The sequence below is a fragment of the Balaenoptera acutorostrata genome, chromosome 1 (genome assembly GCF_949987535.1).
Source record: "Balaenoptera acutorostrata chromosome 1, mBalAcu1.1, whole genome shotgun sequence".
NCBI classification, from domain to species: domain Eukaryota; kingdom Metazoa; phylum Chordata; class Mammalia; order Artiodactyla; family Balaenopteridae; genus Balaenoptera; species Balaenoptera acutorostrata.
The window spans coordinates 2,132,053-2,157,705 of record NC_080064.1 but is presented as its reverse complement, the minus strand read 5'-3'; the positions used below and the strand labels follow the sequence as shown (position 1 = coordinate 2,157,705).

Genomic DNA, 25,653 nt, shown 5'->3' with positions numbered 1-25,653 from the left:
TGCCCTGGGGACCCAGTGAAAGCGTGGCCCGAGGGGCCTGGCTCGGAGCAGAGTCTCTGGGGGCCACTTGCAAAGTTGTAATTAAAGACATTAAAGGACTAAGGCTCCTTTGTGGTGGAAACTCCGCGTGGCATCTTCTGTCCTGATTGGTTCCCGATACTGGATGCCTGCAGCCCTGGACCAGCACGGACGTGGAGCGGTGAGAAGGGTCCAGTGTGTCGAGAGGGGTCTTCGGCCTCTTGGGGGCTGGCAGCAGAAGCCAAAGCATCCCTTGGCCCTGGTAGGGCCTGGGCTGAAGTCAGGACCACACAGCTCAGGAAAAATATCAGTTGGCTCCCAGCAGGGCCAGGATTTTGTGCCAAAACAGGGCTAGTCACCTCCGCAGGCTGGCTGGGCTTCCACAGCTCTTCTTGGGGACTCTGGGCAGCTGGGGCCTCACCTCAGCCTTCCAGACGGCCAGTGCGGACCCTTCCGGGCAGCTTGGATAAACAGCCATTTAGACACGATTCTCACGACCAAGGACACATGTTCTTTGCAAAGACAGACAACGGAAGGACCCCAAGGAGAGGGGTCCGGTTCTCCACTTCTCTCACGGGGGTGGCGTTTGTCAGAATGTGGACCCTGAAGTTTCAGCCCCTGCCCGCTCCCGGCCATGTGTCTTCCCCTAACCCATCGTCTTTTGGCTCTCGAGCCCTGTCGGCCCCGGAGCAAAGGCTCTGATGGAGCATTCGGGGGTGTCGCCGAGTTCCCGGAAACTCCGCACTGGCCAAGTGTCAGGTAGCGCCCCCGCTGCAGGACGGGCTTGGTAGAGATGTGTCTAACCCCTCACCTGGCGGCCCCACTCCCATCCATCCTGGCGCCAGGGCCCCAGGGACAAGGCTCTGTGCGAGCCCCGGACCTACCTGCTCGTTGATCTGACACATGGTGAGGTTCTGGTGGTCACAGGAGCAGGCCACGCGGACGTACTTGAGCCAGCTGCCGGCCCCGGCATGATGAGCGTCCACGCAGAACTTCCCGCTGCCCAGGTCTTCGGAGATCTGCCCGGCAAGAAAGGAAACCAAGAAAGGTCAGAGACATCCTGTGCGCTAGAGCCGACACACTCTACGTTCGCCCAGCAGGAGAGTCCGCCGTTTGGGTGCAGAGTAGGAAGGCAGGCCGGCCTCTGGGCATCAGCTGACCCTCCGGGCATCAGCCAGGCCCTCAGCCCGCCAAGCCCCCGACGCCCAGGAGCCTCCGGGAGGGAGCCCGACGCAGAGGTAGGAGGACTGTCCTGTCTGTTCTCACCGAGCAGATCGCTGCCCTGGCACAGCCATAAAAGTGCCACCGGCGTTGTGAAAACTCCCCAGCAAGTGGCCCCACGTGTGAGAAAGCAGAGGCCGCTGTGTCCGAGAGCACGGCCCTCTGCTGAGCGCACTGGGCTGGGCTGGGGGTGAGCGGTCTTGAGGGTGAACTTGTGGTCGGGGTGTGGCTGCGTGCGAATCTCGACGCGTGTGCGCCTGTGCGTGCGCGTGTGCCAGTGTGCACGCTCACAGCAGCGTGCACGTCGCCCTGCAAGAAGGAAAATCATTCGGTTTTCTTAAAAGTGGAAGTTTCCATCTGACGCTGGGTGTTTGCAGACGCCCAGCCGGCAGAGGCCCCACGGGCCCGACTGGCATCAGGTCCTTTGCTGCCGCTCTTGTTTTCTGAACGCCCTCCTGGCAGGCAGAGGCCGGGAGCGTCTCCGGCGTGCGCACCTCTGAGCAGGTTGTTTCCCAGAAAACCGACCTGAATGCTGTCCCTGCCGAGGTGGACGCTGCAGCAGAGTCCCTTCCACCTGCTTTGATCAGTGCCCGCTCAGGGGCCCGGATCCAGAGCCGTGGAGGCCAGTGGCATCGTGGGCAAGCTCCTGGGCAGCTGAGCTGGGAGGCTGGGAGGGAAGGAGGGAGGGGCTGCGGGGGAGGGGGGAGGGGCTGAGGCCACCACCACACTGAGGACTGGAAGTAGGTGTCCAGGTGGGCAGGAGTGTCCAGGTGGGCAGGGGTGTCCAGGTGGGCAGGAGTGTCCAGGTGGGCAAGGGTATCTAGGTGGGTAGGGGTATCTAGATGGGCAGGGGTGTCCAAGTGGGCAGGGGTATCTAGGTGGGCAGGGGTATCTAGGTGGGCAGGGGTGTCCAGGTGGGCAGGGGTGTCCAGGTGGGCAGGGGTATCTAGGTGGGCAGGGGTGTCCAGGTGGGCAGGGGTATCTAGGTAGGCAGGGGTATCTAGGTGGCAGGGGTATCTAGGTGAGCAGGGGTGATGGGAACAGGGCGTCAGAAGGACTCAGTGAAGTCAGGGCAGGGGGTAGTGACCTGTCTTAGCACAAACAGAGGAGGCCGACCCCAGGCGCACGGCCCCTGTTCCCCTGGGAGTTGGCCCCAGTGCCGCCTGATGAACAGGTAAGGACCCGAGAAGGGAGGCAGGCTGCCCTGAGGGCTGGAGGAGCCCACTTCCGGCCAGAGAACCAGGATGCTTTGTAAACAGCTCCGGTGCCTCCCACACATCCATGGACACTTTCTAAATGGCCCAGGGTCCCGCCTGGCCCGGGAGTCAGCGAGGTTTCGGGAAGCGGCCGCCTTGCTGTGGGAGGGCCTAGAACCCACCTCTAGTCCTCCTGCGCATCCAAGCCCCGCGGGCCCCCGGAGCCCGCGGCAGCCCCTCCTGCCATGCCGAGGCTCTGAGTGGCTGCTGAGCTGACCTGCAAGGGGCTGTGAGCCCAGGGGCCTCCCTTCTGACGATTCTCCATTCTGGGGACTTCAACCAAATGGCCCTAATTCTGAAAGAGCGCCTGGGACGGTGTGGCCACAGGGAGGCTGCCCGGCCCAGCCTCTGGTCCTTGGCTGCCGGGGGTGAAGGGACACGGCCGCTCTGGGCCCCATCGGGAGGCCACTGTGGGCTTGTGGGGGGCAGGCCACATGGGAGAGGCCCCTCTCCCGACGCTAACGCCTCTCACGGGCCCCCCCTCTTACCTCCCACCCCCAGTGCAGGAAACCCGCAAGAAAGAGCCACCAAGCAAAGCTGTGGGTAGTGGCACCGTCACTCGGCGAGGCACCCGGCCACCTGGCTCCATCACAGGGAGGAAGAGGGGCTGGCTGGCCAAGACCCGGGGACCCCTCCACCCCCCCAACCCTGTGCCTCCCACCCAGCATCTTCACAGGTGGGTGTCGGCGGGCGGCTGGCAGTCTCTCTGTCTCTGTCTCTTTGCCTGTGTCTCTCCGTCTCCTCCCCCCACCCATGGTCCAGTCTGGACTAGCAGAGACAGTCAGTGATGCTGTGAGCCGTCACAACCAGCGCAGGGGGTCCCCCGCGTCTCCCGTCCCCCCAGAGAGCGCGCTTGACCCTGCGGTTCTCGAAGGACGTGTGGGGTTGGGACAGAAAAGCCCGGGAGGCCGGATGCAGGCACGGCCCGTTGCCTCTCAGTTCCGGTAGATTCTGCGACACTGCAGGGCGGCTGGAAGACCCCAGGCTCATCCCCCAGCCCCACACCCGAGCCCTGCCTGACCTAGGAGCAAATCCACACTTCTGCCGGCAGACCTGCGGGCACATGCGCAGCCCCCCCATGGCAGCACTGCCTCGCGGAGAGTAACTTCTGCATGGCCCGGCCCTCCCTCCTGAACGTCCCCTCTCGGCCCTCTGGGAACAGGCCTCTCTCTCCTCCACGTGACGGCACTGCAGGTATTTGGACACGGCCCTCATTCGGCAGACAGCTCCAGGCCTCTCAAGTGCGTCTGAACGTGGACACTGCTCTGGGGCCTCCGGCCTGTGTCCGTCCTTCTCGGGGTGCAGGGCCCAGAGTTCAGAGGCAAAAAATCCTCCAGGGCCCCCCTGCCCAGCTCCAGGGGATGTCTTCCCTCTCCGGTGAGCAGCCCCTTCTGGGAAACGTCCCTCCTCCTCAACCCAGAGGACCTGGTCCCCCAGCCCCGACCATCTGGACCATCACAAGGGTGGCAGTTACTTCCTGAAGGTCCCTAAAGGTCCGGGGGCCCCTTCTCCCTCGTGGGCACCCTGGCTGGCTCTCTGGGGTGACAGAGGAGGCCTTGGTTAATACTTTCCACCCAAAGAGCCTAAAACTCTCCCTCTGACAGGCAGCAGGGAAGGGCTGACGTTTCCTCCAGGGAAGGCACAAGAAGCCCTGGTCCTGGGGCCCTGAACCAGCGAAGCGGGGCCAGGTTGGGCAGTGGGGGCCTCCGCCCGATGCCAGGACCACGTCTCTCTCCCGACTTTGTGTGGAGAGTCCAGCCCTGTGGGGCACACCTGGGCATCCCTGGAAGGTGGAGCCGGGCAGGGGGCAGGGCCAGGGGCGCAGGCAGGAGCCTGGCCTGGAAGCTGCTGCTTTTCTGCTTCGGATCAGACCAGGAGTGGCCCGGGCCTGGGCCTCGGGCCCGGTGGACAGGTGCTGTAGGCTTGGCTTCTTGTTTGCGGCATGGATGGGCCGTGCCGTTTCTGATTCCAGAAGGGGAGAAATGGGCAGCGACGTTTGTCTCTCTCTGGCCTCCTTTCCTTCTGTCTCAGGCCTTCTCTCCAGGGTCTCTGCCGTGGCCAAGCTGGGGCCTCTGGGGTGCTCACACCATGAGCCGTGTGGGCTCAGGTCTCTCTTGGTACCAGCACTGCCCCTTCTTCGTCACTGCGGACCTCCCAGGCAGGGGCTGTTATTGTGCATTTTCAGGACACGAGATGGAGGCTCCAGGAGCAGGGCCGGGCCCAGCCCAGGCCCCCCACACACTGCCTGAGCCGGATCGAGGACCAGAGAGAGGGTCTCCGTGCCCACAGGACTTGGCACGCCCTGGGATCCAGAAAGCAGGCCGGGGCCGTCACAGGTCCCCCCTCCCGCCTCTCTCGGAATGAGACTTTCCAGGGCCCATAAGGACGGGTCATGTCACTCTCTGCCCAGCTCAGCAGGGCCTGAGGCCTGGTTTGGTCTGTGCTCAGAGCCGCGCCCCAGGAGGCCAATACAGGTAGAAGTGGACGGAGCAGAAGAGGGTGACTGCAGAGCCCCTGCCCCAGGCTGCGAGCTCGGTTCCGCTCCTGCACAAGGCATGAACCAGGGAGGGTGTGACGGAAGGAAGGAGGTGAATCGGTTGCCGCCTAACCAATCTCCTAGGGCAACGTTAGCAGGCAGTGGCCTGGAGGCTGCCATGGCCTTGGGGCTGGTCTCTCTGCAGATCTGAGGTCCGGCCCCTCTGCCTCATCGCATCCAAAGCCTGGCTCTGGGCAGTTTGGGGCTGAGCCTTGGGGGTCCCGGAACCTCCAAAGGAAGCTGCCCTCCTGCCCGCTCTCCCCTACTTGGCCTTCCAGGCCTCTGCACCCCTCGTCCCCCCACCAGCTTCCCCAGCTCATAAATCACCCCCACCAGAAAGGCCGAGTTATGAAGCAAAGGCATGGAAAAACTCTCTTCACCTTGAAATTTTTTTTGCACATCATTTGGGGTTTCCTGCACCTCGAATTTGTGGGCTCACTGCTGGGCTCCTCTCTCACGTTTAACGGGCATGGCCAGCCTCTGGCCATCGGGGTGTGCGTGCTGGCGGGATTGCCAACGCATCTGTCGTCAGCTGCCTGATGGGTTCCAAGCAGGCGGGAAGGAACGGGCCTGGGAGTCCGGTCCCTCGGCCCCGCGTCCTGCCTCTGCAGCTCGGCTCCATGGAGGCCTGGGCCCGGCGTCCGCTTCCAGCTCGGGGAGGACCCGCGGGGCAGGTCTCATCCTTCTCACCCTGACCCCTTCTTTAAGCTGATCCAGAGCCACGGGCTCAGCCATCAAGCTGTGTGGGGCTCTCCTACCCACATGCACCCGCACGTGCGTAACACAGACACACACACGCACACCAAGATTTATGGCGTCCACGAGTAGCTGAAACAGAAAGTCCATTCTTGTGATGGAAGGAGGTGGGGGAGAGGCTTTCTGGAAACACCTCTGCTGGGTGCAGATGCGGAGCCTGGATGAGCTCGTAAATCCTCTGTCCTGACTCTCATTATGCGGCTCGGTGGTGACATGAGCAAGCACCAAGGAGAAATGTGGCCGGTGGGAAGGGGTCGCACGGCTGCCCAGCAGACAGGAGTCCTGGCAGGAGGGTCACGGGGCCCCACCTGCTCAGGCTGAGAGGAAGGTCGGGGGAGGGGGAGGGAGGGGAGGGAGGGAGGGGGAGGGGAGGGAGGGGGAGGGAGGGAGGAAGGGGGCTGCTTCAAGGAGGAACTCATAGAAGCTGTTCCTCCAAGATGGAGACCAGTCTGTCTCCGAAGTTCACGGCGGGGGGTGGGTAGAGAGAGCCAGTGTCCACGGGGCTTGTGCCCAAAGGAGCCGCGTGGGGTTCCTAGGACACCCTTGCTGACCGTGATCTCCGTGGGACAGTTCCAGGACATTGTGGGGGGATAAGGGCCGGGGTCCCTCGGTCTCAGGGACCCGAGAGCACAGCCCAGGATGGGGATTCTGCAGAGGAAGCTGGGTGCCTGACAGGCTTGCTGATGGTGCAGCAAGGCCATGGCCCCACGCCCCTGCCTGGGGGAATCCACTCACGTTAGCGATGGGCAGAATCTCTCAGCTTAGAGCCAGACCCCAGAAACCACACTCTGTGTTCGGGGGCCACAGATGCCTTCAAAGGTCAGACCAGAAATCACTTACACACCCAAGTGCTATATAAACACCCCCGGGGTTCTCAGACCCTCTCCCCTCAAAATCCTGACACCCAGGTGCCCTGGCGCTCCCTGGGGTTCACAGACCATCTCCCACAAAACACCCAGATATTCGATGCTGCTACGTTCCTGGGGTGCACGGCCCTGGGGGCCCAGCCTGGAGCCCAGGAAGCAGAGCTCACTGCCGCTGGACTTTCCTCTTCCCTCCCCACCTCCTTCTTCGGCCCCATCTCCCCTTCCATCGGATTCTGATTTTACTTCTCCCTTTTTCGTCTTTTCCTCCTCAGGCCAGGGGCTGCACATGAGGGGCCAACTCTCCCAGCAGCGTCTGTGCAGTTTGCAGAAAACCAGAGGGTGAGACGGCGGCAAAGCAGAGAGGTTTGGTCTGCTCCGTGCATCGCCTGGGCTGCAGTAGGACTTAACATGCCTAATCTCGCCAACAGCACCCAGGGGACAAGAAGAGAGGCTTTGGTGAACACGGGGCTGTGTGGGCTATTCCGAGGGTCCCTGGCCCTTGGTGTGGCCTGAGCACAGCCCTGCTCCTGGCCCGAGTCAGGTGTTTGGGGGCTCGGCTTCCTCCCAGCCTGTCCCGTCCATCACGGCAAGTTTGCAGGCTGTCTCATCGGCCGTGGGCCATAGCCCTGACCCATCAGAAATAAACGGGCAAATTGGTGATTGAAACTAGTGCCCTTAAGTCTGCAGGGAAATAAATGAATGAGAAACTTGCTCAGACACAGAAACCCCTCAGGGTGATCGGTAACCAGAGGGGTCTGCTGAAACCTCAGGCCCAGCAGCTAAGACGTCCCTATAGGCAGCCTGTGGGGTGGGTGAGAAGCCTTGCAAAGGGATGAGTGCCCCGTCATTGTGGGGATTCAAGGGCCATCCCTCCAGGGCGCTCCAAAGGGAGACCGGACCTCTGACCATAGGTGCCTTTCCAGCCCTGACATTACGAATTCCGAATCTGACAACGTGGGGATTTTCTGGGCTCCAGCCTCAGTTTCCCCTTTGGAACTAGAAAGCCTCTTTCCTGCTTTCCAGCTGCGTGGAGGCCTATGGCTCCTTACAGGGAGAGCACGCTGTAAGGAACACTTGGTTTGCTCCTGGTAGCTCCTTGAAGACATCCCGAACAGAGCCCCACTCCCGCAGCTCTGCCGGGTTCAAGGGCACGTGTGCCGCGGGGACATATCTGTGGCCACGCATGGCTGTGGGCATCTGCTGCTTCCCTGGCTGTCTGCACCTGCCCATCTGCTCTTCAGAAATGTGCCAGGTTGGGGGTGGGCTGTGCCCACTACAGGATGAAGAGGGTGCTGGCCAGAAGCAAGGGCCTCTTCCTGGGTCTGCTGGGTGGGTAAGAAGCCCAGACTCCTGGCCAGTCAGGAATCTTCCATGGGCTGCCCGGGGCCCCCGAGAGACAAACCAGCCCTGGCGGTGAGTAGGAGAAGGCCCCCAGCAAACAGGCTCCATCCCGTGCCTCCTCCTTCAAGAATTCCTCTGCCCTCAATGTTCAAAGCAGCACTGCTTACAATACCCAGGATGTGGAAGCAACCTGAGTGCCCGTCGACGGAGGAATGGATAAAGAAGATGTGGCACGTATGCACAATGGAATACTACTCGGCCATAAAGAAGAATGAAATAATGCCATTTGCAGCGACACGGATGGACCTAGAGATTGTCATACTGAGTGAAGTAAGTCAGATAGAGAAAGACAAATATCGTATGATATCGCTTCCATGTGGAATCTGAAAAAATGGTACAAATGAACCTATTTACAAAACAGAAATAGAGTCACAGATGTAGAAAGCAAACTTATGGTTACCAGGGGGGAAAGGTGGGGGAGGGATAAATTAGGAGATTGGGATTGACATATACACATGACTATATATAAAATAGATAACTAATAAGGACCTATTGTATAGCACAGGGAACTCTACTCAATCCTCTGTAATAACCTGCATGGGAATAGAATCTAAAAAAGAGTGGATATGTGTATATGTATAACTGACTCACTTTGCTGTACAGCAGAAACTAACACAACATTGTAAATCAAGTATACTCCAATAGAAATTAATTTTAAAAAAAAGAATCCCTCTGCCCACCGGTGTGTGGGGCTCTCGCATCATAGTCCGGAGGTTCTTGGGGTGTCCCCAAAGAGAAAGCCCCTGGTCCCTGCAGAGAGCCTGGGCCCGGCCTCAGCCCCCAGCAGGAGGGGGCCCTCTCGCAGACCCAAGCCAGCGGCTGAGCCAGGGGCTGCTGGGCGGAAGTCCCTGGCCCCTCTCTCAGTGGGGTGGTGGGCAGCTTCGGCCACCCCCAGAGGGCACTTTTTTTTTTTTTTTTTTTTTTTAATTAATTAATTTATTTATTTATTTTTGGCTGTGCTGGGTCTTCGGTTCGTGCGAGGGCTTTCTCTAGTTGCGGCAAGTGGGGGCCACTCTTCATCGCGGTGCGGGGACCGCTCTTCATCGCGGTGCGCGGGCCTTTCACTATCGCGGCCCCTCCCGTTGCGGGGCACAGGCTCCAGACGCGCAGGCTCAGCAGCTGTGGCTCACGGGCCCAGCTGCTCCGTGGCATGTGGGATCTTCCCAGACCAGGGCTCGAACCCGTGTCTCCTGCATTAGCAGGCAGATTCTCAACCACTGCGCCACCAGGGAAGCCCTCCAGAGGGCACTTTTGCCCGGAGGCTCCGTCTTCAGCATAATGCTGGTAGCAGATGGTGGTACAAGACTTCTGTGGCCTTTCTGGGGCATTTCTCACAAGCACTGAGATGGGATTTCAGTTGCTGTGTGGACACCAGGGTCAAAGCAAGAATTTCAGGCTGAGCCTGGACCTGCCAAGGAGGGCAAACAACTGTGGACCCCAGACCTGGTCCCAGATCCCTGGCCTCCCTTTTACTTAACCTTGAGGAGATGGCTGGTGTCTCCAGGGCAGCTCCCTGCCGGCTGGGTTCTTGCAGAAGTTTCCGTCCCCAAGTAATACAGGTGCACACCCTGCCCCTCTCTGTCCCCCTGCTCTGGCACTGCAGTGGGGGACCCACGAGTGTCTTATGGAGGCCCTCGTGCAACCATACAGCAGGGGCTCCCAGCAAACACCAGCACAGATGGCCCAGCCTTGCCCAGCTCCAGCCTCAAAGGGGTTCTGCTTCTTGCGGGGTGAAAATGTCCACATCTGGTCCAGCCAGCAACGGCTGGGCCTGGGGGCTGACCAGAGAGTTTGATATTCAGGGAAGGGCAGAATCGTGAGAAGCCATCCACGTGCCAACTCCCGGGATGGTCTGGACAGGTAAAGGCTATTGGTACAGAGAAGCCTCCCCAAATCCTGGCCCGGCTTGTAAAGTCCCCCCCAGCTAGCAAGTTCCTGGCCTCACCGCAGGCTGCAGGCCTGCCCCGCTCCCTGGGCTGCCATGGTTAAATCGTTAACAAACCAAACACATTTTCAAACCCTGATCTGATTTGAATTTTGGTCTGGAGCAGAAGTCTCTGAGCCTCAAGTCTGCACATAAACGCAGACTCAGCTGTGACATTCTGAAGTGACACACTTGTGTTTGTTTCTTGATCATAAAAAAGATTGGGAAAAAAAAAGCCCAAACACCCCAAACCAAAGGTTTGTGGCAGCATCCTTGCGAGGGCCGAGGCAGGAGCCCGGGGGCTGCCCACGGGAAGCGGTTTCTCTGTCGTTGAGTTAATGCGAGGCCCCCGGGAGGTGTCACATTCATAACCTTTTTCTGGCCACATTGATGGTGACAAACTGCAGAGCTTGTGACGGGGCACCCCCCCCCCGCCCCGCCCCCTAGCAGGTGCAGGAGGAATTCCCGCAATGGCTTGGCTGCTGTAAACTGAGGGGTGGGAGTTTCCAAAAAGAGCAAGCGTGCTCCCTGAGGCCGGGCGTAGGGGGCTGCCTGCACCTTCTCTTTGCCGGACAGAAGCCCCGAGCGTGGGAGCCAAACGCCAGGCGGAGGAGCCCACCAAGGATGCCCTGGGCCTCCTCACCCACCTCTCTGCCCCTTGGCTGGGATTCTGCTCCCTCCAGCCCACGACCTCAGCCCAGGGCCTTGCTACCCTCAGACCCTCTCACGACCCTGTCACCGTGGACAACAGCCAACACAGGCTGCACTAGGAGCAACGTCCAGACGCAGCCCTCAGAGAAGCAGATGCATTTGGGTGGAGGAAGCCTCTGTCTTCCCCCTGCCTTCCTCTTAGACATCCTCTTGTTCTCTGGAGGGCAGTGGTGTGCAGAGCCTGCCCCGGGGCTCTTTCCACCCCACCCTTGGTCAGGAGGAGGCAACTACAGGACGCTGACGTTGCCCTCGCTACTGGCCGCTGCTGAGTCTCATTACCGGGTCCCTAGATGCCCCCCTCCCTGACGGGGAGCCTCTGTTGTAGCCACATTTGTAGATGAGGAAACTGAGCACAGAGGAGTGAAGTAACTGGGCTAATGTTGCACAGCTGGAAAGGAGCAGATCAGCTGGACACTGTGCACTGGCTGCCTGTCTTGCCCCTTTTATGACCTGTGGGGACCACGTATCCTGGCCGGTCCTCCCCTTCTCACTGTTCTTCCTGAGGATGGTGGCCAAGAGCAACTGAAGCTTCCCTAGAGCCTCACCAAGGACAAGTGTTCACGCAGGGCTCACTGAACAAGTCCATGGAAGGATGGATTGTGGATGGATGAGTGGATGGCTGGATGGATGGATAAGTGGATGGATAGATGGATGGGTGGATGGATAGATGGATGGGTGGATGGATGGATGGATAGATGGATGGATGGATGGATGGATGGGTGGATGGATGGATGGATGGGTGGATGGATGGATGGATGGATAGATGGATGGATGGATGGATGGATAGATGGATGGATGGATGGATGGATAGATGGATGGATGGGTGGATGGATGGATGGATGGATGGATAGATGGATGGGTGGATGGATGGATAGATGGATGGATGGATGGATGGATGGATGGATGGATGGATGGTTGGATGAGTGGATGGTAGGATGGATGGATGGTTGGATGATTGGATGGATAGATTGATGGATGGATAGATGGATGGATGGATGAATGGATGAGTGGATGGATGAATGGATGGCTGGATGAAAGGATGGGTTGATGGATGAGTGGATGAATGAATGGATGGTTGGTTGGATGGATGGATAGATGGATGAGGCACAGAATTCCCCCAACATGCCCAGACACTTCTGGCTTTCTCCAACTCCCATGGTGAGATATAAGGATACATTGTACCAAGAGTTGTAAAGGTGGCAGAACACAGGGACACCTCTCCCAAGAGGACTGCCCTGATCCCACACATTGGGGTGGGACCCTCTGAGTGGCTCTCACTGCCCCTGCCCCATCACAGTAAGGACGATGGTAGACCGTGGCTGTCCTGTCCACATAATTTCTTTCTCTTCCCCTGCATGATGAGGGCTTTGAAGCTTTCATCTGGCCGATTCCCATGGCCAGGCTACAGTGGGTGCTCAATAAATGTTTGGGCGACAAATAATGAGTAGGTGCCTCAAGACAACGGAGAACTTTCCCCAATATTCCATAGGCCTTTGCCCAAGGGTGTCTCTTTCCTCACATCCCCTTGTCGCATTCTGGACCCTTTTCCTTCTCATTCTTCCGTGGATTCTGCTGAAGGACATACAAACCCTCCTTTTAGTTGCTCTCCCTCTCTGGAAATCAGAGCTGCAATTTTTCCTGGATCCAGTGTTACAGTGTTTCTCTCCTGTGCACAGTGCTGCAGTGTAATTTTCCCCGAAGTCATTGTGGCAGCATCCTCTTTCCAGGACAGAGGCCAGGCTAGCTTGTCCATCTCAGCACCCCGTGGGATCTGGCACACAGTAGGTGCTCGTAGAAGGTCTGGCAGTGGCCAGGATGCATCCAGCAGGGTTATATTTAGTGCCTCCCCTGCCACTGACTCAGTCCCTCTGGGCCCATCCTTCTTCCTTCTCTGGGGGACATGTCAGTCTGGAGAAGCTCCATGACTCATCGCCTCTGTATCAGGCCTCATGTTTTGAAATCAGCTCCTGCAAATAGCTCCAATCTCAATGGGACGAATCTAAGCCCCATCACGAGCATTGCTCATTGCTCTGTGATGGACAAAAATGGCCACAGGAAGAGCTCCTGGTGCGGATGGCATCTGAATGCCTGGCTAGAGGCCAGCTCTGGTTTCCTCCCCCAGCGCCCAGGTGCCACATGTGAGAGTGCTGGCCGGGGCCTGGGCCTTGGTTTTGGCTTTACAGAGAGAGGAGGCGTGTTTCCCCCTGAACAGTTGGTTGTAATCGCTCCACTTCCTAGGATTCAGCCGTCATCTAGTGGCTGAGTGGGGAGGGGTCCCGGGGTCCTGGAACTGTAACCCAATGGGCTCACCCTTTCTCTTGCCCTCAACCCTCCCAGCACATTGGACGTGGAGTGTTAAGAGTCTGGGGTTGTGATGCTATTTTTGTGGATCCCGTGGTCTCCTTCTGGATTCCTCCATTCTCGGGAGCTGTCATCCTGGCCAGAGGTCATCGAGTTGCTCACTGATGGACCTTGAGCCTCACGCCAGGCCTGTCCTTGGATGTAAGCTCAGCCTGAGATGTTGTCCTGGGAACCCAAAGCCGGCTTCCTTCCCAAGCTGTGGGCATGTTGGGTCAGACCAGCAAGTTTGGAAATGATTCATAGGCAGAGGTGAGGCAAAGTCAGTCTTGAATGACAAATGGAACCAATTAAATTCAATCGCTCTCCTTCTCTCCCCGCGTTCCAGCCAGTTCCTACAGCCAGTCACCTTTGACGAAATATATTAAAGGAATTGAGAGTACGTCCCCCACAATGATATTACCTGGACCCCTTTCAAGTCCACACCAGTCAAGTGCAAACATCTATTCAAGCCCAGGAAATAGAATTGAAACGGTTTATTAAAAATCTAATCACCAGCATTTATATGACACAAATGGTTCTGAACGGCACCCACCAACCCCACAGCCTCTTCAGGGGCAGCACAATGCAGCCGATTACCCAGAATGTAAATGGGGGTGTTTAAGAGCCTTGGAACATTTTAATCGGAAGCTTTCTTTGTGGATTCTGCTATTGTATTTTTCTCTTTGGAAAAAGGCAGAGGATGGGAGGACACATTTTCTTTCCTCCTTTGAGCGAGCTGCATATGACTTATTCTGGCAGATCTGTTTCTATTGATATTGTCAGAACCTGAATAAAACCCATGGGAAAAGGGAACACCCCGCTTTGCTTAATTAAAGCAGAGTGGCTCGCCCGGCTGCTGTCCTGAGTCGGGACACCTCCCAGGTGACCGGATTGGAGCTCTCTCAAGATGAGGGGCTGCTTTGCGTGCAGAGACGTTTCCCTTCTTCCCCAGGGTGGAGGTGGCTGGGGCCCCTGTCTCTGGGGGAGGGGTGGTTGGTGGTCTCCTTTGCATCTTGGCTTCCTGGATCTCTGGCTCCCGCACAGACGGTCAGAACAGCTGTGGGTACAGAAGGGTTTCCTCTGAAGCCTTCCTAGCCAGCCGCAGGCACCCAGAGCTTGATCACAGAGTCTCCAGGGGCTGAGACCCCCCAGACTTCCTCCAGATGGACGTGCTGCAGACCTGGTCTTTGGTGTGACTTCTGAGCTGGGAACTATGTCCTGGAGACTCTTTGCCAGAGCTGCCCACGTGGTGACTGGCCTCCAGCCCCACACGGCAAGGTTTGGGGCCGCTCTGGGCAGGCAGGCGGTCCTCAGCGATCCCTGGGAGGTTAAGAATGCTCACCGAGCTGGTGGTTTCCCTAAGTGGCACACGGCTCTTCCCCTCTGTCAGGGCCTGGGCTCTTTTCTAGAAGGTTCCCTGCCTCTGTGAGGAGATTCAGCCCTTAGGGATGTCAGATGGAAAATGTCCCTCAACCCCCTTTTCCTTCACCTCTCACTCTCTAAACATACATTCCTTTACTTTTATTTTAAATTCTTTTTGTTTAGTCTTCCTCTCCAAATGATGACTATTTTAAAATTATCTTTTAAGGAAAAATAATCACTTTGATTCTTTCCCAAGTGTTTTTTTTTTGAAGACAAGGGTGTTTTTTTTTCCTATTTAATGCCTAATTTAATTTAAAAAAAAGTAATGAAAAATATAACAGAATCAAAACATTTAAAATAAGTACACTCACTTCCTACTCCACTAATTCTTTGTCATATCAACTATGAATTACGAAAAATAAGTTCGTAAATGTAATTACTTTAAAATGCGTGACTACTTCCACTTTTTTTTTTTTTTTTTTTTTTACTACTTCCACTTTCGTCAATATTTTACATTTATGTATATATTCTATGGTGGAAATTCTCTCTGAAGACACTATCTCCTTAAAATCTTGAGGACCACCTTAGAGGCACAGTCAATAGCTGACATATAAAGTTGGAGTACAGGCCTTTGGAATTTGGCATCTTGCTGGTACAGTACAAGGACCAAGGTGTATTTGAAAATGAATCTCCAGCTGGGTGGGCCCCATGCTATAGCATCATGGTGATTTCCTTTAGACTCATATTTACAGAGGGGCCTGATTCTTGGGGAAGTCCAGGGCTGCTGCCCTGCATAACAGCCTGCGGGGGCTGAGAGGGCATCAGATGCGTTTCTTATGCATTGCCTTTGTGACTGAGGACTCTGGGGCTGATCCTGGCAGGGCTGGGTGGCAGGTCCTGCTTGGGGTCCTGGGCTGTGACCCCTTGGACGCCATCTCTGGGAAAGGCACACCCTGCCAGGTCCGGGCCTCTGCCAGCTGCACCTTGGGGAGGGCAGGGCAGGAGGCGGTGGCACGTGGAGATGCAGCCTCAGGGTGACTGGTTGCTTTGCCGGGTCCACTGCTGCTGCGGCCCCAAGGCACGCGGGTGTGACCCCTCACAGAGGCAGCTCTGAGTCCCACGCCCAGGACCGGGTCCCTGCACGACGGCTGGGGAGAAAATCCACCACGCGAGGGTTTTCTGCAGAGGCTGGGGGCGAAATTTCTGGATTCACATGGAGCTCAGACGCTAGGCTGTTTTCGTGACCAGCTCCCTCGCAGACAGTAACGGCTTCATTTTGGGGGTGGGGGTGTGTCTCTCCCGCTTTGCCGAGGCCCCTCTCACTTGAGGTCGGCTCCTCCTCCTCCAGCGACTTGAATAGGATGAGCTTTTTTCCTTTTCGTGTGTTTGGGTGGAAGAGGATCAAATTAGGTTTGATCTTCATCTCGCGCGGCCTCTGGAGGGCCGTCCGTTCACGGGAACCTCGGAGAGTAAGCAGTCTCTTTGGAGAGCCCGTAAGTGGAGACATGGCCCCAAGACCAGGGCGCCGCAGGGCTGCGTGCGAGTTTCTGGGCAACGGACACGTGGGCGCAGCTCTCAGGGAGGTGCTGGGCTGGCGGCCCCGTCAGGTCCCTGCGTGTCCCAAAAAGCCACGTGGCTGTTGGTGAGCCGGGCTGGTGGTCAGCCGAAAAGGAGCTTCTCCTATGTCCCCACCCTCCCGGCAACAGCTCGCGTTCTCTGCTGGTGGAGACCCGCCCAAATCACGCCCCGCCGTGCAATGCACACGCACAACCTCCTGCCACTGGAAAAGGAGAGGCGACCCCCTCCCCACGACAGCTAGATCCCCAAGCCGCAGGGGCCCCTCTGCTCATCGAAGGGCAAACACCAGAGATGCCTGCTCCTTCTTAAACGGGTCGACATCCGAAAACAAAGCAGAGCAAAATAAAACATGCCGGTACCACCCCTCACTCCCCTCCCCCTTGCCACAAAGTTCCCTTTGTGCCCCGGGAGGCTGGGTTGGACCTGACTGGGTGTTCGAAGACACACTTACAGCCCGATATTATGCAACAGGATGGTAACCGCACATTCTAATAAAAAAATAAACTAAATAATAATAAACATTTGACCTAGAGTAAAGATCTTTCACGAGACGCCCTAATCACTTTTCTGCTCCGACCTCAGTTTTTTCTGGACCGGCTCCAGGGAGCCCGGGGTGGTGCGACAGCCTTTTTCTTGGAGGGAACAAAAGGTCTTTTTTAGTCCTAAGGGCTGTCAAGTTTATCCAAATATTCTCAGCTTACTACTAGCCCCTTTCTGAATTGATATTTCCAATAAAAGGACACTTTGTATCTTTAAGCCACTCTGCCCAGCGAGCGAGGATGCTGGGGGCAGGGAAGCCCACTGCACAGCCCCTTCGGCCACTTCCTCGGAGACAGGCGGGAAAAAGGCGGCCCCAGTGTGATGGGGTGGGAGTGGGCCGAGCGCAGGGGTCCAGGCTGTGTGCTGACGGATGGAGAAGACGGAACCCACAGAGGGTCCCCCCTGCACCGCACCCCGAGCCAAGGCATGGCCACGGCCCTGCGTCCTCCGGCATCTGTTCCCGTTTTGGCCAGGCCCGTCTAGTCTGTGATCAGCTGCCAAGCATGTTAAGTCGTGAGCACGCTCGGTGATGGAGGGAGAGTTCGTTTCAGCCAGGCCGAGCTGTGCCGTGCCAGGCCTGTGTTCCTGGCAGTCGGCTCTCCGGCCTCACTGGAGCCCACCTTTCACGACAGGCAAGGGCTGTTCTTAACACTGACCAGCTCCACCCCATCTGCCAGACTGCCTTCCACTAGCCAGCCCCGGGGCCCGGTCCTGCGTGTGCGTGTGCATTCGACTGCGTGTGTACAGAGGATGTGTGCATGTGTGTGCATTCGAGTGCGTGTGTATGGCGCATGTGCATTCCATTGCACGTGTGCAGTGCATGTGTACGTGTGCACGTGTGTGCACGTGAGTGCACGTGTGAGCATGTGCGTGCGTGTGCACAGTGCATGTGTGTGCCTTCCATTGCGTGTGTGCGGTGCATGTGTATGTGTGCACGTGTGTGCATTCCATTGCATTCACACAGTGCATGTGTGTGCGTGCACGTGTGTGCATTCCATTGCGTGTGTACGGTGCATGTGTGCGTGCGCATGCGCGTGCACGTGAGTGCACGTGTGAGCATGTGCGTGCGTGTGCACAGTGCACGTGTGAGCATGTGCGTGCGTGTGCACAGTGCGCGTGTGAGCATGTGCGTGCACGTGCACAGTGCGCGTGTGAGCATGTGCGTGCGCGTGCACGTGAGTGCACGTGTGAGCATGTGCGTGCGCGTGCACAGTGCGCGTGTGAGCATGTGCGTGCGTGTGCACAGTGCGCGTGTGAGCATGTGCGTGCGTGTGCACAGTGCACGTGTGTGCATTCCATTGCATGTGTACGGTGCATGTGTGCGTGCGCGTGCGCGTGCACAGTGCGCGTGTGAGCATGTGCGTGCGCGTGCACAGTGCGCGTGCAGCCCCACACGTGCGCTCACCCTTCAGAGCGGCCTCCGCAGCCCCACAAAGGGCACTTCCTTCCCCCCCAGCCTCCTCCAAACGGCTCCGATTAGCGTTAATGATAATTCTCATTAACCACCTTCGGCTGCTGCAGATGGAAGCAAGGCTGCGGCGAGGTGACAGGAGCCACTTAGGCGGTATTTACGACTTGCGAGCACAGCGGCAGCACCGGGCCCTGACTCCTCTGGCCCGCGGCTGACATCACGGCTGACATTTGGGGCTGCCGGCTGCCCGGCACAGGGCCTCAGTGTTTCTTCTTTGTGCCCAACATCAGGGATGCCGCCAGCCCCAGGCCCCTCCTCCTGCACAGTTCCTTCAGGGCCGATGGCGGAGGGAGGGGGCCTTCGGGGAGTGGGCAGCCTGCCCCCGGGCCGAGGAGGAAGAAACAGGAGGGGCACGCGTATCTGCCAGAAGCCCCCTCCTTCCTTCCCGAGGACAGCCGCCCCCCTTCCTCTCCCTGACCCTGGGGGATGGGCAACTGCTCTGGTTTGCGCTCCCTTGGACCCCGGCACAGACCCCCACGCAGGGGTGGGACTGTGTCTGCTCCACTTGGGACCCTCGACAGCACACAGTACGCGCTTGGGGGCTGAGCGCGCAGTGGGAGGGGCTACATTGACCTCCCAGGAACCTCACCGGAGCCCGCACCCCACACCCTGGAGCTGCCATCCCGTGCCCTCAGTCATTGCCGAGCCCGGGGGACCTTGCAACTCAAATCACTCATTCCCAGACAGACCACAGAGAACCCTCCCTCCTGTGACTCAGGGTTGCCTCCAGGGGACCCCCTCCTCGCACAGCCCCGTCCACCGCGTCCCCCCCACTGAGATGCACCCGGTTTATTCTGGGGACCCCTGCATGCTTCCTGTTATCTCCCTTTTATGTCCACTCGCAGCCCTGCCCCGGGGGTGCTCCTGCGGGGTCAGACGGCAGTGGCCCAGGTGTGGCAAGAACGGTGCTGGTAAAGGATCGGGCCGCCCTAAAGCACTCCACTTCCCTCAGAAGCAATAAAAGTGTCTTTCTCGGGGCTCTGGGGGCAGGGGGATCGGCCCCACTTGTCAGCTTCTGGTCCCCCGGCTGGACCATGATAATTAAAACTGTGCTCCGGCTCTGGTTTCTATAAGGCCCACCTGTCCCCCTGGGCAGCTGGGGGAGGGGGGGAATAATTGCCCGGGCAGCAAATAACTATGTTGCCATCAGCGGGGTTTAATTTTGCCCTGGCACCAGGGGGCCACATGCAGGGGCACAGGGTCATTACTAGGCTGTTGCTGGGGGAAGGGGCGGGCAGCAGTGGCCCCAGGTGGTGAATCTGGATGTAGACATTTTCGTTAAGGTCTGGGTTGAAATGGAAAAGGAGCCATTGCCGGGACCTCTCCAGAAAGTGCTGGATGGTGGGTGTGGTTGACGGATGGGCAGCTCTGACCCACTGTGCTAACCTGGGTCCTTCAAATCGCCAGACCCGTCCGTGTTCCTGTTACAAGGTCCAGCTGAGCTCTGCGAAAGCTGCTCTGCAGGGCTATTGGGGTCCGCTTAATGACAAACCAGGAACCCCCGAAGAGCCATTAAACCACCTCCACCCCAGACCTCACACCGGGAGGAAAATCTTCTAAAGCCTATGAACTCCCACACCACGGAGAGAACAGGGTGGGTTTGACTGCTGTGCCCTTCCAGAAGCCCACCTGAAGCTCTCGGAGAGCTGAACCCATATAGCAGCCTATAGTGGGAGCGGACGGCTAGGAGAGCCGTCACTTAGACCGTCACCTGGGAGCTTCTATGCCCATGGCCACGTGCAGCCTAAGCCATGCCCCGAACCCATGGAGAAGATAAAGGAATTCATTCACATTTCCAAAGACCTCCGGGGCTGATTCCAGTGCACGGTGCTGACTCGGGTCCTTCTGGTCCCTAACCAGCAGCATCTGCTTTCCGTGGAGTGGTTTTTACTGGGGGTGGGGACGGCATGGACCTGGGTTTTGTTTTGTTGCGGGGTTTTTCCATCCTTCTCCTCCTCTTCCTCCCCCTCCCCCTCCTCCTTCCCTGTTTCTCGTCCATTCTCTTCCTCAGGATTTTGGTCCCAACGTGGAGCTTCGTGAAGGTCTCCTCGGGGAGACCGAGAAGCAGGGTCTGCAATCACTTCCTGCCACGTGCAGGCCGGCGTGGGAGCTTGTTGGAAGGTGGCCTTTTGCGGGGGGCTAGGGGAGCTTCTTACGGATTTTTTTCTTATGAAATCCAGGGTGGGTCACACTCTCAGGAACGAAGACATCTGTGAATGACACTCAGGCCCCCTGGGAAAATCCAATTGCTTCACAGAGGGGCAAAGCAGCCTCGTGTGAGGCCTGGGGTGGGTTTTGAAGCCACGGCTGCCCGGCCTCGCCTGGATTCCTCGGCTCTGAGCTTTCCTGGGCTGTCAACCCAGTGATTCCTTCCACAGTGGGAGGAATTCCCCAGAAATGAGGCCTCCCCTCGGATGTTTAATTAAGGACGATGTGGCGTGTCCATTTCACGTAGGTGGTTAAACTAGTTGTCAAAGGAGAACAAGAGTGGACAAACTGCAATTAATCGGACACGAGCCCATTGCCCACGGGCTGGGCAGCCCCTCTAACACGGACGGTGCAGCCTCGCACCTCGGGGTGGGCGGGAGGTCTGAGGCACCTGCCTTGGGTGCCTGACCTGTGAAGCTCAGGGGTCCCTGTCTTCCCTTGGGGGAGCAGTCATGAGGGGGCCCTTCACTGGTCCCTGAATAATGCGGCTACAAGTTTTGGGATCTTCAAGGGCCTGCTTTCCAGAGAGCTCTGAAGACACACAGTTCTGTTCCTTAGAAAGACCTCTGTATGTTTATATCTATCTAACCATCTACCTACCCACCTACCTACCTATCTATACTTTAAATCATGTTCTCGACGCCCTTTGCAACCCAAGGCGAGGCTGTGTTCGTGGCCCCATTTCCGTAAGTGACCGGGGGCTGGTCTTCTGGTGACCGTCCAGCCCCCGCCCTATGTCCCTGCCTCCCTGCCAGCCCCCATCTCCTCCCCTCCAGGGAGGCCCCTGCCCACCTGTACAGCCACGCCTCCTGCTGAATTCCTTCCCTCTTGCGGCAGGACCCACGACTTGCGCTGATGCACACCTGCGTCCTCTTCCTGGTTCTCAGGGGAAGGACTCCCGGGGTGCCCCGTGCACAGGGTAGGCGAGCCCTATCTCACCACATCCCCTCTGGGTCACGGCGTTTTCAGACAAGATTGAGGTCAGCCCTATAGGCGCCCAGAGAGGGACTGAGGCCTTTGCTAGGAGAGGGCGGCCAAGCTCGCCAGAGCCAAAGTGAGGCCACTCCAGACCCTCGGACAAAAGTCCACCCGGAGGTGGGACTGAGTCCAGAGGGGGCGCCTTCCTTCACCTTTCCATCGGTGTCCCGGTGCTCGCTGGTCACCTTTTGGGCCCATTTCCCAAAGTCCAGGACACACCTGCCTTGTTCCCGCCTCCGAGGAAGTTGGGGTTTGGCAGGTGTTCTGCCCGGATGAATGTCAGGGTGGCACCCGGTGAGATTTGGACGCCCCATAGACCAGTGTGTGGCTATGCTCCACGAACCAATCTCTCTCTCTCTCTCTCTCTCTCTCTCTCTCAGCATTTTTCTTTCCTTAACCAAACAATGATTTTCCTGGGCGACACACAACATGGGCGGGGTTGTTCTGTGTGCTTGAAGCAGGGGCTCCCAACTGCCCGCGACATGGGAGAAGTTCTGGGTAGCCAGAGACCCCGTCTCAGTCCACTCACCCTGGTCTCCCGCTCCCTTGGGGCGATGGGTGCGGGTGAGGCATGTGGGCTGAGGTGGGGCCCTGCGGCATGAAGCGGATTGTGCTTCAAAGGCAGGGGCTTCTGAATGGGCTTCCGTGGCCCTGTCCACCCACCGGGTCAGAGCTGATATGTGGGACGAGGGACGCTCTCTTCAAACTGTCCGCACTTGAAAAAGGCTTTTCATGCGGCTCAGCGGCACACGGTTCTGCAGACACTGCCCTGACTGTTGTCAGCGTCTTGGCTCAATCGTCCAGAAGTGGCTGGTGGAGAAAAGGAAAGTGCCCAGAAGCCCCGGTCTGCAGCCCTTTCCCTCCTCCCTGCAGGGGGACAGTGCCAGCATGTCTAGCACCGCTTGGGGGAATTTCCAGGGATGTTCCACTTTGGAAAAACGGAGCAGTTTGGTCCACAGGGGAACTGGGAGGTGCGGGGCGCTGGGGCCGTCTCCTCTTGTCACCCTGGGGCAGTCTCTCCTCCCATCGCAGCCCCTGCCCTGGCGGCCCCGTCGGACGCAGCGTGGCCCCGCTGAGCTCTTCCTCCTTCCCTTCCCACAGAACCCGGCGAGGATGCCCGAACGGCGTCTCGTGCAGACAGCCAAATCTCCAGAGCTCAAAGTGGGCGCATGGCCGTGGGCGCCCTCTCCAGCCCCTCATCCCGGAGCCCACGCTCAGGGCAGACCCGCCTCTGCGGGGGTTGATTCTCAGTCCAGGGCCCCAAAGACCAGGGCGATGGGGGTCACTGCGACCCAGGTGAATGCCCCCCACTCGGCTGTTCTTGGCCTCCGCTTCCCATCGGGGACCTGTGCCCGCTGGAGAGGGGCCTGCCCGCCACAGGGCACGACAACCTAGTCCCAGAACAAAGAGTAGCTCAGGGTCTGGAAGGATCGGCTGCTTCCAGAGGTGACCGGCCACCCTTGCCTGCAAGTCCTATCCACCACGTTTGGGCAGCAGTGGAAACATCCCCCTGGACTCATGTCCCCGGTCCACCCACATCTGGTCATCATTACAACGCGGTGTCCTGGACGACGAGATGAAAGATGCGTTTGATGCAAATATGTGACAATGAGGGACAGGGGACCGTGGCCCTGCCAACAGGAAGGCATGGCGTTAACTACATTTGCCTGTTGCTTCTCGCTGGCCGTGGAGCCCCCGAAGGGGCCCCGCTGCGCCCGGCGGGCTGGCAGCCTTCTCGACTGAGTCACCTGCGCCCTCAGGGGCTGCCCGGCTGCACGTGGTCACGGCCCCTACGAAAGCGCACGCTCACGGCCTCAGTTTTCTGAGAGACCTTCCACATTCCACATCCAAGGCCCCTGTCCGATGCCAGCTTCTAAATAAACACACCTTCTTGCAAGGGTGGTGCTTCGAACGGGGGCTTGTTTCCAGGCTTCTGGCTGTCGCTGTTCCCTTCGGTTACACGGAGGACACGGTTTCTTTTTTGTTCTCCTCTGGGGGAAAAACGTTAAGATTGCCAACAATTTTCTAAAGACCCTTTAAAGGAAGACCCGGGGAGATGGAGCTGTGAAAGTTGGTGAGGGTAAACCATGATGACAGGTGGAGTCGCGGGTGAAATTCGAGCCCCAGAGTAACTGCAAGGAGAGATTCCTTGCAGATGGCGCGGACAGCCCTGAATCAGGGAGGTGGTGGCGGCCCCTCCGACGGGGCCACGGGAAGCTGGCTGTTGGTGCCTCTTCCGGGGACACTGCCTCCAGCCCTGAGACCCTCAGGGGACGGAGGGGAGACCCTCATGGCCTTGAGATACACGTGGTCATGAACTTTAACCCCTGGGATAAAGGAGTCCTCCTTCCCGGGACACCGGCCTCCGCTGAGCAAGGGTTTGACTTGTGGCCCCGATTCTCTGAACTTAGAAAATGATTCTGAGTTCAAAAAATGTATGCATAATTAAAGACTCCAGTGGGCAAACGGAGGCTGCATACGTAGCTGAAAGATGACCCTGATGCCAGTGTTCGCTGCGATTGTGGTAACGTTCTTGCACTGACAGTTCACGGGGCGCTGGCCCTTGTTCAAGTCTCCACGATCCTCTATTCTAGCACCGAGGGATGTCCATTCCCCTCCAAATGGTCTGAGCTGGGAGTGAGCCCACCTCCTCACTTGTCACGAATCATCACGCACGGAGACTGTGCAGAGTCTCGGAATACGGTGGAAATCAGACCTAATGTCCATTCGTTGGGTCCTATTACCTTTGGAACTACTTGCACAGGTGCGGTGGTGTTTGTTTCTGGGCGCCCCATCTGGTCTGCAGCCCCTTGGAGACCATTACCCTTGTTGTCACACTTTTAAAGATGTTCGAGGGCTTTCAGCAAAGGTTGGGGGCGGCGAGAGGGGGGGTCACTCCCTGCCTCTTCTCAGGGCTCCGCCCTCACGCCCGCAGCTCTCTGAGGCCACAGCCGGGCATCTGGAGGTCGGCAGCTGGTTATTTCCTACGGCCGCCAAGGTCTTCTGCCTTCGAGCCCCTGGCTGCCACCCTGCCCAGGCTGAGCCTGTGAGAGGCGGGACCCGGAGTTTTACAGTGACTTTTACCTTCGTTCAGAGACGTGGGACAAACTGCCCTCCAAGGTGGAAAGTGGCCCGCTGCACTGGGGACAGACTTGTGCATGAGGGCGGGTCATGGGGACCGTGGGTACTACTGTCACCTCTTCCTTCAAGTGAAACAGCTTCTGTATACGCGGATTCCGGCATCATCCGAAGAGCACAGCGAGATTTACCCACCGCGCGCCTTTTTGCAGCAGCGTTAATACACGTTAACGGTTTTGTTCCGTTAGGATCACAGCCTCAGCAGGTTTCTCCAGCTCACCACTGTGGACGCTGGGGTCCCATCACCCTCTGCTGGGGGTGGGGTGCATCCAGGGCCCTGCTGGTGTTGAGCAGCGTCTCTGGGCTCTACCCACCAGCTCCCAGCGGTGACAGGCAGAAATGCCTCCAGATACTGTCGATGTCCCCTGGAAGGCAGAGTGGCCCGCGGTGGAGGACCACACGGGTGGGAGGCACAGTTTCTGAGGCAGAAGCATCTCTCTGCCATCGCTGTCAGGCTTCCGGGAGCGTGTGGCTGGGTCGGCAGAGAAGCGACGTAATCATCAGAATGGGTCTGGGTGAGATACCCCCGTGAAAGGCACCTGCGCCTCTCCTAAGGGCACCGGTCCAGGGCCCATGGGGAAAACTGCTTCCTGGATCCAGAGAAGGGAGAAGGCAGTCTGGGCGGGGCCTGGGGCTCTAGAAAACTCTGCAGGTGAGCCGTGTGGAGGGGATCCGCGCAGGCACCTGGTGGGTTTTCTCAGTCCTGCCACACTGACTGCATCAGGTTGCCCATGGCTGATGCCTGGGGCCCAGGATGGGGAGAAGGCTGCGGAAGCTTCTCCAGCTCAGCCTGGGCTGGTGTCTTAGGAAGAGACGGCCCTCCATCCGGTGCATGCGGTGCCCAGGGTCCTTGGAAGGAAGTGTCTTATCCATTCAGAAAGCGCAGGCCCCAGACGGAGAGAGAACGCCGCCTCTCTGCTGGGCCATGGGCTGAGTGGGATCCCAGGGGTGGTTGGGCACAGGATCTGCCCGCCAGGTGTCTGGCCTTCCTCCTGGGCCCGGGCTGTTTCTGGAGCACAAGCCACTCCTCTGTGCCCAGTGCCCAGCTAAGGATGGTGGCGGATCTCGCTGGGTGGGGTGAGGGTCCCCTGGTGTCCCCACGCTGGGTCTGTGTGGGCAAGCGGCAGCCAAGACGCAGGCTCTGTATCCGGGCCAGGCGCTGGCCGGCGTGTCTGCTCCAAGTCTGGAGGGGTGGGAAGTGGAGCCGCCCCACCTGTTTGGAGACCCAGCATCCCAGCCTCCTGGACCCAGGGTCGTGGCACCTCCTCAGTTCCCTGAGCAGCCCTGCGGCGTGGGGACTTTCTCTGCGGGGGGTGGCCCAGCTTCCAGGACTCTGCCTCCGAACCTGG

The 25,653-nt window shown here is 58.4% G+C and overlaps 1 protein-coding gene across 5 annotated transcripts in view; it reads right to left on the bottom strand.

The window, feature by feature from the left end:
• PRDM16 (PR/SET domain 16) overlaps window positions 1-25,653 on the bottom strand; it is a 326,016-nt gene that overhangs the window by 47,435 nt on the left and 252,928 nt on the right. For all 5 annotated transcript variants that reach the window (XM_057533380.1, XM_057533384.1, XM_057533389.1 and 2 more), the window contains one exon: window positions 903-1,037. In XM_057533380.1, coding sequence (XP_057389363.1) covers window positions 903-1,037 — 135 coding nt within the window. The remainder of the gene's footprint in view (window positions 1-902; window positions 1,038-25,653) is intronic.